The following is a 14,663-nucleotide window of genomic DNA, read 5'->3' as shown; positions in this document are numbered from 1 at the left end:
AACGCACTGTGTATATCTGTGCCGTTTGTGATCCTGACGATCTGTGTACATCGATAGGGTTAACATGTGGTGAAAGATCTTCGTCTTTCTGCCCCGCCTCTTCTTTTCTTTCCCAGCGTTAACAGCGCACTTTCTGGCCTTGTACAGGACAAGTCATCCGCTGCTTTCGCTATCAGTCTGCTTTTCTTGTTTCTTTTTTATGTGTTTTTTTTGTTTTTTGTTTTTTCTAGTAAATGAAAATTGTTTGGCACAGAGCAGCTCAAATGGTCGTTGGGTCGAGATAACCTGTTTCAGCAAGATGAAACGATGGGGAATGCAAACTTTATTTCGGTTGCTTCTTTGTGCCAGTATTTTGCCAAGTAAGTTTCCATTCATTTCATTTTTAGTTTACTTCATCGGGTCTAAAATTGTGACTTGATAGAGGCTGTCTTAATGCCTGTAATTACTCGCTGTTTTACGTTTCATACGTAAAAACAAAAACAAAGAACAAACAAACAAAACCACTTAAAAAAACACAAAAAAACCTCAATTGAGAGAACGCGAGAAAATATCAAACACTGTTCCAGCACTGATGACGACTAGATGTTTCAAAATTTACATAAAATGTTGTCTATCGACTCAGATCCGCATCGATTGCATTTCATTTTACTAATGTCATTGTTTTAATATTTTATGGATGATCCATTTCTTCTCAGATTTTCATCTCTCTTCCACGCAAGCTGCCTCCCAGAATCCGCAAACTTGCTGCCAGTTGTTAAGGGATTTTGCTGGCATCATAATCCCGTAGACCTTCTTTGTATCCAGCTCAGAGGCTTTACTGAAACAGCAATTCAGGGTTAACATCTGGCTCTCACAAATCCATTGTTGACACTGGAAACTCGCTCCGTTTAGTGTTTTTAAATGATAGTGTTTTCATTTTCACAATTATTCATACATCCTCTCTCAGGTTGCCTTGTGATTTTGAGGTATGAATGCAGGATAGCATAATTAAAAAATATGAAAAATGGTATTTAAAGATGGCATATAGTAGGATCTATTGGTTAATAATTTCTATCATCACCGTTTTCACAGCACATGGATGTTTAATCTTCCTGCTTAGGCTCATTTTGATACTCATATGTTGTGTGTCCCTTGGATTAAGTGTTCAATGAACACATGCTACATTCCTCATACACAAGTTCAACAGAGAAGGTCTCCACTGGAACATAATGGCAGATTTGCCTGATCTCTAGAGCTTTATGGAAGGGCAATCTAGCCTGACATCCCCTTTTTACCCTTCCACCATCTGTCATGTGTTCACATTTTCTCTCATGTTCTTGCTTTCTTTGAACCTCAGCATCCACATCACTGGCTTTGCTTTGAATGTTCCTGCCTAGAAATGTTGTTATTTAAACTCATCAGCTTCCATTAATCCAAAATGATCACACCAGAATGCCCTGGCTAAAAATCCTAAGTAAAATGTAATGTGGCACAGTCAACTGAAGTACAACAGGTGTTTTGTGGTGATATTGTTGTAAAATTGTTTCTATCCCTGTTACAGCCTGTTGGTGTGCTCATGGCAAATATGCTCAGAAGCTCCTGAAGGATTTATTCACCAACTATACTAGTGCGCTGAGGCCCGTGGAGGACACAAACATCATACTGAATGTGACCCTGCAGGTTACACTGTCACAAATTATCGACATGGTAAAACACAAGTCACTACAGTATTGTATGTGTGAGAGTTAGCTGTGCAGATACCCACACATTAGCATTACCATATCGGTGATGCCATTTTGTTTTCTGATCATATTTCTGTTTTGGCACCTTACATTTAACATGCCTCTTTTCTTTGTCAGTTATTTAAATTTTTTTTTAATGATTTTCAATCTTTTACAGGATGAAAGAAACCAAATTTTGACTGCTTATTTATGGATACGGCAAGTGTGGGTTGATGCACACCTCAGATGGAATAAAGATGATTACGATGGACTTGATACCATCCGCATACCTAGTAGTTATGTATGGAGACCTGATATAGTCCTATATAACAAGTAGGTCGGACTGGTATTGGGTTAACCATTATATCATTATCTTACTATAGCTCTAGTGGGTCAGTATAAAAGGCACAAGCTGAACATTCCTTGAAGCTATTATTCATGGGAGTGTCCAGGCCTTGGTCTGCTTTTTATGCACCAGTAAAGTAACCAATAATTATACAGATGACAACAAAGAAAGACTAACACATATTGAAATTTTAAAATCAAAAACAGTTGAACCACTTCGATGACAAATAGGAAGAGAAGGCAAGGAAAGCTGAGTAGGTATAGGGTCACAGCTGATGCCATGTAGACTAACAGCACAGTGACACACAAACACACACTTAAGCAATACTGGTAAGCTATAAAATGCAGACACAACACTGAGGAATGAGTGCAACTCCCCCAAAACGTGTTGACTCTTCCCTCAGTGGGTATACTTGTGCCCTTTTATCCTCATCAAGATTTTTTTCTTTTGAATCATTCTCCAGCTTCTCCAGAAGATTCAACCTGCTTGTACAAAATCTTCCAAATCTGATTTGAACAATTTGTTACTCTAATCTCTTTTTCCAGACAAGTTTTCTTTGTCTTTCAGTGCTGATGATCATTTCACTGGCCCTATGGACACCAATGTGGTGATCCGACATGACGGCCAGATAATTTGGGATTCCCCAGCTATCACCAAGAGCTCTTGCAAAGTGGACGTGTCCTTCTTTCCTTTTGATGCTCAGCAATGCAGGTTCACCTACGGCTCCTGGACCTACAACGGAAACCAGCTGGATATCCAGAACGCCATGGATAGTGCTGACCTGGCTGACCTGGTGGAAAATGTTGAATGGGAGGTGCTGGGTATGCCAGCTAAGAGGAACATTATTCTGTATGGCTGCTGTGCTGACCCTTACCCTGATGTGACCTACACACTGAAACTGAAGAGAAGGGCTTCCTTCTATGTTTTCAACTTGCTAATACCATGTGTGATGATCTCATTCCTGGCTCCATTGGGCTTCTACCTGCCTGCTGACTCTGGAGAGAAGGTGTCTTTGGGTGTTACCGTAATGCTGGCGCTCACTGTCTTTCAGCTGTTGGTTGCAGAGATCATGCCACCCTCTGAGAATGTACCACTTATTGGTAAGTTCAACAAAACAGGGTCAGAACCAACATGTGGATGACTGTACGCTACGCCTCTGTATGATGATTTCCTTTCTTGTTCTTCTTCCACAGGAAAATATTACATTGCAACCATGACCATGATCACAGCCTCCACTGCCCTGACCATCTTCATCATGAACATACACCACTGCGGCCCAGATGCCAAGCCTGTTCCCAAGTGGGCCAAGAAGGTCATTCTGCAGTACATGGCCAGAATGTGCTTTGTTTATGAAGTTGGGGAGAACTGCTTGTCACCACAGCCTGAGAAACAGGAACCTCCACTTGTGAAGAACACCAACTGTACCATGAATGGCCAGGCAGGACCAGGCAGAGAGGACTGTGTCTTCAAAATGGAGAGAGGACAGGAGACAGTGGGCTCCATGGCTGCAGAAGAGAGAGAGGACATGGACCAGATGATGAGTCCAATGGGCTCAATTGGGAAGAACCCTACCAACCACTACAGCAGTTGGAAGAATGGCATTTTCATGAGCATGGACTGTGTAGATTCAGGGGGTCCGAGGAGATGCAGGAAGGGAGGTGTGAGTGATGGAGAGAGAAAAGACAGAGAGGTTTCCTGCAACACTCAAAGCAATGAGAGTCCGCTGCTGCGTAACATTGAGTACATAGCCAACTGTTACAGAGATCAGAGGGCCACACAGAAGAGGACTGGGGAGTGGAAGAAGGTAGCCAAAGTTTTAGACCGCTTCTTTATGTGGATATTTTTCATAATGGTGTTTTTAATGAGCCTTCTGATCATGGGCAAAGCCATATAAATGCAGGACTGTTTGAAGGAGTTTAAATGAGCTGGTGTAGATACAGTAGCATAAAGGAGATCAGAGGTTAGTTTATGTACTGAAATGTATCCATTTATTAAAAATAACCTTCTGACTGCACTTTTTCCAAATGTCTCAGGTTTTAAGAGTACATATACTATTTTTTAAATTGCTTTGTTACAATTCTGCATGGATGTTCTTCTTATTAGAGGAAAAACAGAGAAAGCAAAACCAGAAATTGTATGGTATGGTAAAGAGAAAATCTCCAATCTGGAGGACACAACCCACCCCCCAGTTTTCCCCCAATTGTTGCTATCTAGTATCCCTAACTTTCTCTCCAATGCTATGTGAAAGTTATTAAGCTCAGCAAAGAAATGGCAAATCAATAAAATTTTCTACAGATGCAATTTTGACCACAAATCACTGGTTCTTAATTTACTTTAATCATACGGTTACTGTTTTTCTATTTTGCACAACTTCTGATTTATATTTGAAGTGATGAGTGTCAAATATATGTGATATCCATTGCCACTACCATTGTACAATTTTTAACGCACATTTGTGCACAGCACTGAAACCAATTACTGACACAAAAGGACAGTAGTAACATACAAAAGTTAAATTTTGTCCTGATGATGCCCTGTGAACGATACCTCTTAATGGGGTCAGACTGATCATTGAGAGGGTTCCAAGTATTTCAGAAAGTTGGAAATTTTATATATTTTATTCAATTTAACCAATGCCATTCATGCTAGAATGACAACGAGGTGTTCTCAGGCTCCCAATAACCCCTGGATTAGAATACAATGACAACCCAAGCCCAATTTTCTTGTATATGAATTTGTTGTGGCAAACTTGTATCCTTAACTTTCTGATGCTGTGTGAAAGTTATTAAGCTCAGCAAAGAAAAGTCTGTTGGCAGATATTTTTTTTACAGGAGGAAATTCAATTACCAATCACTTTTGTGTTCTAATCATATTTAATTACATAGTATATAATAATGCATTTTAATACATTCACAAAACTACTGTAGGAACACAGAAATTAAACACAAAAAGACTATACATTTTGTCCTAATAGTGCCCTGAGAGCAAACTCACTCACTGAGGTCTGACTGAACACTGAGGTTTCAAGATAATTCAGGAACTTGGGAATTTTGAATTTAAATATTTTACTTAATTCAACCAATGTCACTCATGATAGAATGAAAATAAGTAGTTGTCAGGGTCCCATGAATCCCTGGATCAGAATACAATGACAAAACATGTATAATGGTCATATACTGTAACATGGATTTTTTTTTTTTTTTAAATTGTTGGAAAATAGAAATACACACACAAACACACTATTATATATGTGAGGTAAAAATCACAATTTTGCTTGGGTGGAAAATGTATCTTTACTATCATGACAGAGACTTGCCTAACTTTACAGAGGAGGCAACATGTTAAGAAAAACATTCAGATAAGGGTCTGTACATACAAGCAGAGCAGAACATCTTAATGTAACTCACATGGATTATCTCTTAAATCCCCTGGATCACCACCATTTGCTTTGCTTTTGATGTGTATTATCCCTGGCCTTTATGTTGCAAAATGGGTTATAGTGGGGCGGCACAGCTCAACATATAACAGTTGTTTATTTTGTGATAAAAGCACCAAATTTAGCAGATATGTTGATAGATATATTGGGAACAAAACTGGATAACCGTGGTTGGTCAAATTTTCCTTTTCCATTGGACCCACATGCAATAATAGACATAGTCTAAATCCTAGTAACCCTGAGAACCAAATAAAATACTCATTCACAATTCTATGGACTTTTACAAAGTAATTGGTCCTTTCATTATTATAACCATTCCATTGAATCTGTGCCTGTTCCGTCCCCAGGACATTACGTGCATAAATATGCATGAAAAGCATCTGTATATAACATTATATTATCAAGCAAAAAGTCCTGCACTTTGTCCTAATTGCAATTTGAAGATACATCATGTAACACCTACCTAGAACACTGAAAAAACACGATTTTAGCCTGTCCCCACTCTCTAACACTACTTCTGCATGAAATATGATTAGAGTTCTTCAGAAATCTTATCTTTTTGTAATATTGTGTGACTCTATTTACAATTTAGATATAAAATACATTTATCATTGGAAATTCATAATATGTTAGTTAAAATACACATTTTAGTCATGTCCCCAGGTTTTCACTCAGTCCTGTCCCTCCTCTAAAAATATGGGACATTCCACAAGTCACATGATCAACAGGAAGTAGCATCATTTGAGTCTCCCGAAGGCCATGGGAAGACCAAAAGTAAGTTCTTTTCTTTTTTGTTTCTTTTTTGGTTCTTTCTTTTTGAAAGAACCAGCACTTGCACCAAGGTGGACCATGCAAGAAGGAAGGTCTTTCCTTGGAAAAACTCAGGACAGCAAATACTGCCTACCTGAGCTGCTCTAGTGGAGCTGTTGACCAGGGTGTTCACATCTGGGGGAAGACACTGCTACCAGACCCTGTGCTGCCATCAACTGACTGGGGGTGGGTGAAGACAGAAGCAATGTATGATTTTGGAAAATGGCTGCTATGGTCATCAGAATGCCGGTCTGCAATGGCCCAATATCCATATTTCTTCTAAATATATTAAGCTATATATGTACCAAATTTGGCGCTTTTATCACAAAATGAACAATTGGTTAGCTATGGTGCCCCACTATTATAAGTCTTCAATCTGAAGGCAAACAGTTTGAATGCTTCATCAGCAGGACTGTGATATGAATACACTGTTATTTCTATTACTGAAAATCTGCATTGTCAAGTTCAGATAAGTTCAGAATTAAACTTGGAATACACTCTCAGCAGTATTTCTGTGAATACTCAGTACATTTCTACTTATTCAGAAATATCTTTAGCCTAATCTTGTAAAATTCTTCTAGTTCTTCAAGTTTTTTATCTTATAGGTTTTCTAAATAACAGGTACATACATTCTGTTGAGGTCATGCATCTGAGTGTGGGAGTGGAGATAAGTAATGCTTCAATACAAACTGAAATGTTAGAACAAGCCTGATGTGTTTACAGCATCTTAAATCATTTTAGCCTAAACAAATGTTTTATTATTTTATTAGCTAAGAGACACTGCAGGATTATGTTCCGCACACATTCATAATGTGGCCAACACTCTTTATTTCCTTTTACCTTAAGTCACCATTTAGCATAAGGGAAGCAAAAAAAGTTAAAAGCTCACTGTGTAGGACACTTTAGGATGGATTCAATGTCATTCAATAAGTAAGTACAGTAGCCTAGCTGCTGTTAATTTAGGATATGTTGATGTAAAATATATTCTGTGGAGTTTAAGGGCTTAAGAATGTGATGTATTGCTGTGTATTTGTGTGAGCTTATACAGTTGCACATTGCATGCACAATATTATATGCACAAGTTAAGTTTTTTGTATTGTATTATTGTACTGTAGTGAAACACAGTATTGACAGCCTCTTCAGAGTGTAGTCTTTGAGTTATAAGCTGTTAATAATGATTGCACAACATGAAACATCACCATAATCCCTTCAACTGAAAATTATTCTTATTGATAGGAACATTTCAGCAAAGGTCAATATAAATTAAGATTTCTGTAAACTTTCCAACAATAAAAGTTATTCATAACACAGAACAGAGCACAAAACAAGGCCCTTGATGCTATTCTAGCATTAAGACACAAGAGGTTGGTAGAGAGCTTGTTGTGGGTGTCAGCACACAGGAAACTACTATCAACACTCATGGATTTATCTACAGCACCATGACATTTGGTAACATAAGATTTTGGGTTTCCTATCCTGTTCATGACACAGAGAGAAAGTTTTTAAAATGTTGAAACAAATGTGATTGTGAGCCAAACTTTGGTCTTACTGTGTAAGTCACATCATCTGCAAGAGAACAGCTGCTTTAATGATCTACAGGAGTTGCAGACCTTCCTGTCTTCACAGAGGCAACTGAAAATATAAATTCCTTGCTGGTACCATGTAACGCTTTAAAAACATAACCATCTGTGAATAACAACATCTTTGTGTTCCTGATATAGACAGGTTTTAGTACAGGTGAAAACAATTATCCGTGTGTATGTCTATGTTCAAGCTGTATACTAAAAACAGAAGACAGGAGGTGTTAGGCTGGTGTCACTTCTCTATGAAGTATCTGGATAATTTTAGCTCGTAATGACCTTGTTTGCATTCCATAAATGACTGGATTCAAATTAGCAGGAACAACATGAAATAAAATGTATGCAATCTTCCTTAAATCTGGGTGATCTGGGAAACGGTGCAATATGATGGTTAAAAAACCTGACCAAAGCATAATAAGATAAAGAACAAGGTGGCTCGCACAGGTTTGCAGTGCTCTGTTATTCAACTCTTTGTTTTTCTTGATCCAGCAGATGAGAGCTATTCTGAAATAGGTGACGGCTATGCTTCCCATTGAGCAACTAAACAGCAGCACAGTGAAAAAGAGTCCATAGATATTGTTGATGGACACATCCTCACAAGATAGCTTGAACAATGATGCATTGTCACAATAAGCATTTTGTATAAGCGATCTACAACGGGACAGCCTTACAGTGAGTCCTATTAAAACAGACACAAGCGCTAGTGACAGCCCCCATGCAGCTGCAGACAGCCCAAACACAGCTCTGGTGGTCATAATTGAGCTGTACCTCAAAGGGTGACATATTGCTACATATCTGTCAATTGCCATAATGGTGAGAATCATATGTGAAGCTGATCCGAATGTGTGGCTGTGAAAGGCTTGAGCAACACACTGGTTGTATGTGATAAACCGTTCAGTTGAAATGATGTGAGCCATCAGCTGTGGCAGTAGGACTGTGTTACCTATTAGATCATTGACAGACAGGTTACAAAAGAGAATGTACATTGGCTGGTGCAAACTCTTCTCAGTGATGATAACCAATAGAACTCCAATGTTGGAAAAAAGCAGGGAAGAGTAAACAAACAGCAGTAAGAAAAACAGAGGGTATGTAAACTTTGGAGATATGTTAAAGCCTTGGATCTCTAGGATATCACTTGACATTGACATGTTGCTTTCCATTCTGTTTTACCAGGAGGAAAACCTGAAAGAGAAAAAAGTTTTGATGGTAGTGACAGGTGGAAAAATGCTGCATATGATAAGATGTATAAAGGCAATACTTATTTATGGCAATTATTCATGCTTTTGTCCAAATACGCATCAAGTAAAAAATCAAAAGTATGATTAAGGAAATAACACTTTTAATAATTCAATATAAAATCAAAAATGCTTTTTGTGTAGACAATACTTACTACTTCGACTAATATTTTCAGTCCCCTCTTGTGCAGAAATACTTTAAACATCTAAGAACAAATGTGTGCTGTAATGACAAGTACAAGTATTATAAAATTAACCACAAAGATGCAGAGTAGTCACATTATATACATTAAAGTGACATTAAATGTGTGAAAAATGATGTTGACCTTTGTCTTGTACATATATACAATAAATGCACAGCCTACAAGCAGGTATGGTATCGTATGTTGAAATAACACAAGCAGTTGTTCCAAGAGATGACAGTACCTTCCTTGCCTGTGGAGTTGGGAATCCCGGCTCAGCAGCAAGATCTTGAGCTCTTTTATCATCAGCGTGACATATGTCACTGACTCACTGTCTTTCCCATTTGAGCTCCAGTGTTTTATTTAACAAGGCTTAGGCTACTTGTAGATTCCTACATGTTTAGGCATGGAAATCAGTAGTTTGAAATGAAAAAGAGACAGTTCAAGAAACCCCTGAGGACAGTGTATTGATTAAAAGGGCATCTGACCTCAATTATCCAAATGATTGTTGCACAATGGCTTGACTTTAATGAAATTGTAGACAAATCGACAAATAGCATAACAGTCACGGTTTAAAATGAAAAGTTAGCTCTTAGTTCAAGTGCACATCATAGTTGATCTAATATATTAGTAAATATCAAGACAACAATCAGTGATTGACCAAAGCTCCAATCAAACTTTTCTGAATAAAGTCAGCTTAAAAGTAAATCATTAGGGTTCAAATCCCAAAGGGCTTAGAAACTTGGCCCAGTAATTGGAAATGATGGGCATGTGCTTCCCAAGAAACATGAGCCCAATCGGCCAGATGGTGGTGCTGCATTTAAGAGTTAAACTACCTAAAGTGACTTTTTTTTTTTACACCTTTGTGAAGCCTGAAACTTGTTTTTGCTCGTTTTAGCTTGCAGCTTTAATTTTTGACGATTGCGCTATGTCCTTCTGTTGAGCACAAAAAGGTTTGAACCCATGAACTGCCGCTTGCAGCTATATTTCTAATTTGATTTTAATGTATTAACATTAAAATGTTACAACTATTCAGTGACCCAAAACTGAAATTGAGTTTGAACACCAGTAAGAAATATACATTTTCATTTTGACAAAAACATTATATCAATATGTAAAAGCCACTTATGGTGCCTTTATATGTTGGTGTTGTTGTTATGTATATAGGAAAATGTATTATATTGGGGTACACCTCTTGAGATGTATCATCTGTTTTCAACGGGTTTTCAAGACAAGGCACGACACAGAACACAGCAATACAAAAGAAAAAAGACAATCAACTCAATAACAAAAATGGAAAAGAGTTACAGCCTTAGGATAGACAATATTATAAGAAAAAAAGATCAAACTATAAAGTGACAGTGAGTGATAACATTGCTGAAAACACATGCAATTCCTTTTAAAAAACAAAACATTTTTAAATAAGCCAAATGTAGACAGAGAACAAATACAGTATGTACATGTAAATTATTCAAACTGAAAGGAACCATACTTCCTCGGCGACAAATGGCCTCATAAAGATGAGCTGATCAGAGCGTCTTAGTGAAGTATGAGGGACAAAGAATTGTTTTAAGCAATAGTTAAAATGAATACATTTAAAATAAGTTGATACCAATGAATTTGTCATCTTGTATCGAGAGAGAGCCATATGCTCATAGAGAGCCTGAGCATATGAAGTTTTGTACAGTAATGCATAAAGAACATTCTAATGCAAATCTGCTGAGTCTATTATATATGACATTGAGTGGAAGAACTAGTTTTAGAAGGATTATGATAAACATATGGTTGCATAGTCCAGTATAGTATGTATCTGACCTCATTTAGTGTAAAAGGTACCGTAGAAAGACCACAGAAAGTAATTAGAGGATCAAATCAATTATCAAAGCAGCTGAGGGTCCATCATGTCCGTTTCTCATGGGTGAAATGATTAGTCTTTCCTAATATCCTAATGTCCTAACTGCCCTTTTGTGTGCATGAACATGGTTCTCTTTCCCAAAGGCCTGATGTGACCACTGCAGTGCTGTTTCAATTACATACTAATTGAAACAAATCTTATGAGAAATACAACACATATGAAAAGGCTAAACAGTGCAATTGTGATATGTTTTTAAGTTAATACGATGTTTGAAATTATTAATTAAAACTGTTGATTTATTGCTAAATTCACTGCGGATGAATGGAAAAAAATCAAAATAATTCAGCAGTCTATTCTGTGGTTCATAAACTTAAAACTGTGATCTTAATCTGTTAAATTAAAAAAAAAAAAAAAAAACATTTAGTGTTTAAAGTTAAGAAATCAGTGTCAACAAGTTATGTCATATGCAACCTCACATGTTACAGCTTCCCATGGGTATTATTAAACAACATCCTTCATTAGCAAATAACAATCTCATCATTGTCCAGGGATTAATTACAATGTGAGACAGTTAATAACACATCATTTACTCACATCTCAAGGGGGCTCATTAATAAATGTGTTTTGACAAAGTAATGAGACATCTTGCTGATGTAATTCTGACAACTTGTTATGTATCCAGTTACATAATACTGTTGCAGTAGCGCTTTAACTGAAGAGTTATTGGAAAAGATCATTTCAGCCTTCAAAATTCAGCCTTTTTATGGTAATGGAAAACTAAAGAAGAGTAGGCTAGCTCCAGTCAGGCCTTCCCAGCAGAGCAAAAGTATTGTAGCACTATGTAGCACTACTTTGATATTAGACTTGAGAGTCCACATTTAATCCAACTCAATTACATTTATAACATTCAAACTCTGAGAAAGACATATGGTAGATAAAACACTAATTACAGTTACAGTAAAAAGAAAGAAAATATAAAAACAATATACATAAAGCCCTGAAATGTGGTATTACAAAGATGATATCGATAGCCCAGTTTCGAGGAATAGATTGTCCCACAGTGCAGGAGCCCTGATACCTTCAGTAAACTTAGTAATAGCAAAAAACTTAAATGGTCCTACCTAGGGGCCTGTGATCAAACACATTATACCCCAACTGTGATCTCACACAAAAGACATAATACTTTGACAATACTTCGTTAATCATAAGAAACAATGTTGATATTTGGTATTATTTCTTTACACAGTGCACAATAAAACCTGACATTACTAACATATGAAAATATCCTTCCATCACAGATTCATAACTGAATGTCTGAGCACGTATTTATCAAAATCCTTCACTTATACTCCTATTCACAAATTTAAGAATAAAAACTATTTATCAAACCTTTTTTTTTTTCTTAAAAATGTTCTTAAACCTAAGAGCGGTCAGTATGATTTCGATATGATTGTACAATATATTATTGGTCATGATGAATAATATGTTACTGAAGCAGTATTGAGAAGAAAGTAGTATAAGCCTATGTATTTGCATTTGAACATTAAATTGGTTGTTACACCACTTTTTCTATTTTTATTTATCGGGGATACAAACAAACAACAAGAATAAATCTGGCATTAACTTTTTTTACAATCTAAGCATCTTTGTACCTTGTCTACCAACAGCAGAATGTCTTGCAGCAGAATCTTGTTTCCATTTCAGCCAATTCCCTATACCGTTATTTATATATTTATACATCCAAGTAGAGGTAAACAACATTGCGCTCAACCAAAAACAAAAAGGGGGACTGGGGTGTGTGCAACCAAATTTGACTAAAAGGGAAAAAATGCCATAAAAGGAACAATCAAACTGATTTGGGTGTGCAAACCATTATTTATAAGAGTGTGCAATATGGCAGTTGTATGGTCAATGCAAAACTCTAATTGGTTGAAGCTTTACATTTCCAGTAACATAGAATACTACTTACCAGGCCATCACAGTATAAATGTAGGTTAGGGTAAGGGTTTAATGTTGATTGTCCATTACTCATATTCTGTTTTATCTATTTAATTTCAAACAGTTCCTCTATGTGTTTCTTACCTCTTTAGCTTATTCCTTATGGTGCTGTCACTTGTGAACTACCGTAATTTAATGATTTTCATTTTAATTAAATGATCTGAGGACCTTCTTAATTAATTATTTAGGTCATAAAGAATTGTAACCTAAGTAATTTGTGTGTACAAATTATTTCGCGGGAACTAATCAAAAATCGAATTCAAATTAAGAAAATCTTACTTTTTACTTTAGTTGTTGTTGTTAGTTACAAGACCCAATACTTAATGCAATTCTGTAAGTAACCCTGACATTATTCATCTTTGCAAAGCAGCTAACAATCCCAGAGGCAAACGGTGACGTAAACAGGTTATGGTTATCGTTATGATGCCATTATATAAAGCTAGGCGGGCAGGGCAGTCCTCAACACTTCGTGCAGCACTGCTTGTACTGCAAGTGGCTTGTTCTTTTGTGACTGCTTTAGACATTGAGTCAGTTTCCGGTGATGAAATTCCATGACTGTTTTTCTCCTTACTAATCAAGCTGAAAATGGAAAACAAATCTTTTGGGTTCAGCTTTGAATTAACCCTGGACCCATTTGTTATTCCACCTGGAGGAAAGTATCCTGTATTCTTTTTTGGTATTGCAATTTATTGTTTTGGCATTTTTTGCAACCTGACCTTACTGACGTTGATCATTCTAAAGAGGAACCTTCATAAACCCATGTATTTCATCCTGTTTAATCTTCCTCTGAATGATCTGATAGGCATAACTGCAATGCTACCAAAAGTGCTTTCAGACATTGTAACCGAAACTAATAAGGTTTACTATCCTCTCTGTGTTTTACAAGCATTCTTACTCCATATGTATGGTGGTGGTATTCTGTTTATCCTGGCAGCAATGTCTTTTGATCGTTATGTTGCCATCTGTATGCCATTACGCTACAGCTCCATTATGACACCCAGAGGTGTTACTTGTATTATCTGTCTAGTTTGGGGTCTTGACTTTGTCTTGATTGTATCACTGTTCTCTTTGCAGACAAGGCTTCCCAGGTGCAAATCTGTTATTATGAATGTCTTCTGTGATAACCCATCTCTTCTGAAACTCACATGTGGGAACACAACTGTTAATAATATCATAGGATTATTTAACACAGCTGTCATGCAAGCTGTAAGTGTGTCTGTTCAGGCATTCTCTTATGTTAAGATTCTGATCACATGTGTGGTCACAAGGAGGTCTGATGCAAAGACAAAAGCTATCAACACGTGTGTTGCACAGCTGGTTATATTGATCATATTTGAGGTTGCGGGAACTTTCACAATTTTATCTCACAGGTTCAAAAATGTTTCAACTGACCTGCAAAAGATAATGGGCATGCTAATATTTCTTGTACCCCCACTTCTGAATCCAATTGTATATGGGCTGTATACTCATGAAATACGAAGCACTTTCCTTAAAGTCTTGAAAAATAGAGCAACCATTTAA

The 14,663-nt window shown here is 36.9% G+C and overlaps 3 protein-coding genes across 4 annotated transcripts; 2 read left to right on the top strand and 1 right to left on the bottom strand.

The window, feature by feature from the left end:
* The first annotated feature begins 199 nt into the window (after positions 1-199).
* chrna10a (cholinergic receptor, nicotinic, alpha 10a) lies at positions 200-4,338 on the top strand. Of its 2 annotated transcripts, XM_044355387.1 has the most exons (5): positions 200-359; positions 1,541-1,686; positions 1,879-2,033; positions 2,614-3,146; positions 3,240-4,338. In XM_044355387.1, exons 1-5 carry the CDS (start codon positions 200-202, stop codon positions 3,938-3,940), a joined length of 1,695 nt encoding a protein of 564 aa, XP_044211322.1. In that variant the 3' UTR covers positions 3,941-4,338. The 2 variants fall into 2 exon arrangements, with proteins under 2 accessions (XP_044211322.1, XP_044211324.1); XM_044355389.1 differs by lacking the exons at positions 200-359; positions 1,879-2,033 and having other exon boundaries at positions 1,605-1,686.
* Positions 4,339-8,096: 3,758 nt separating this feature from the next.
* On the bottom strand, positions 8,097-9,032 carry LOC122984138 (olfactory receptor 52N5-like). Its single transcript, XM_044354467.1, has one exon. It carries the CDS (start codon positions 9,030-9,032, stop codon positions 8,097-8,099), a length of 936 nt encoding a protein of 311 aa, XP_044210402.1.
* A 4,695-nt stretch (positions 9,033-13,727) lies between these two features.
* LOC122984237 (olfactory receptor 52B2-like) lies at positions 13,728-14,663 on the top strand. Its single transcript, XM_044354571.1, has one exon. The coding sequence runs from the start codon at positions 13,728-13,730 to the stop codon at positions 14,661-14,663; it is 936 nt and encodes a 311-aa protein (XP_044210506.1).

The sequence above is a fragment of the Thunnus albacares genome, chromosome 6 (genome assembly GCF_914725855.1).
Source record: "Thunnus albacares chromosome 6, fThuAlb1.1, whole genome shotgun sequence".
In the NCBI taxonomy this organism is placed as follows: Eukaryota; Metazoa; Chordata; class Actinopteri; order Scombriformes; family Scombridae; genus Thunnus; species Thunnus albacares.
This window is presented reverse-complemented; position numbering and strand designations above follow the sequence as displayed.

What these genes read in the sequence shown, in the direction of transcription:
- chrna10a (XM_044355387.1), top strand. Translation starts at nt 200, where the DNA reads ATGTGTTTTTTTTGTTTTTTGTTTTTTCTAGTAAATGAAAATTGTTTG. An exon ending in TTGTGCCAGTATTTTGCCAA is followed by an intron (nt 360 to 1,540) that starts GTAAGTTTCCAT and finishes TCCCTGTTACAG; the next exon opens with CCTGTTGGTGTGCTCATGGC. An exon ending in TGTCACAAATTATCGACATG is followed by an intron (nt 1,687 to 1,878) that starts GTAAAACACAAG and finishes AATCTTTTACAG; the next exon opens with GATGAAAGAAACCAAATTTT.
- LOC122984138 (XM_044354467.1), bottom strand. Translation starts at nt 9,032, where the DNA reads ATGGAAAGCAACATGTCAATGTCAAGTGATATCCTAGAGATCCAAGGC.
- LOC122984237 (XM_044354571.1), top strand. Translation starts at nt 13,728, where the DNA reads ATGGAAAACAAATCTTTTGGGTTCAGCTTTGAATTAACCCTGGACCCA.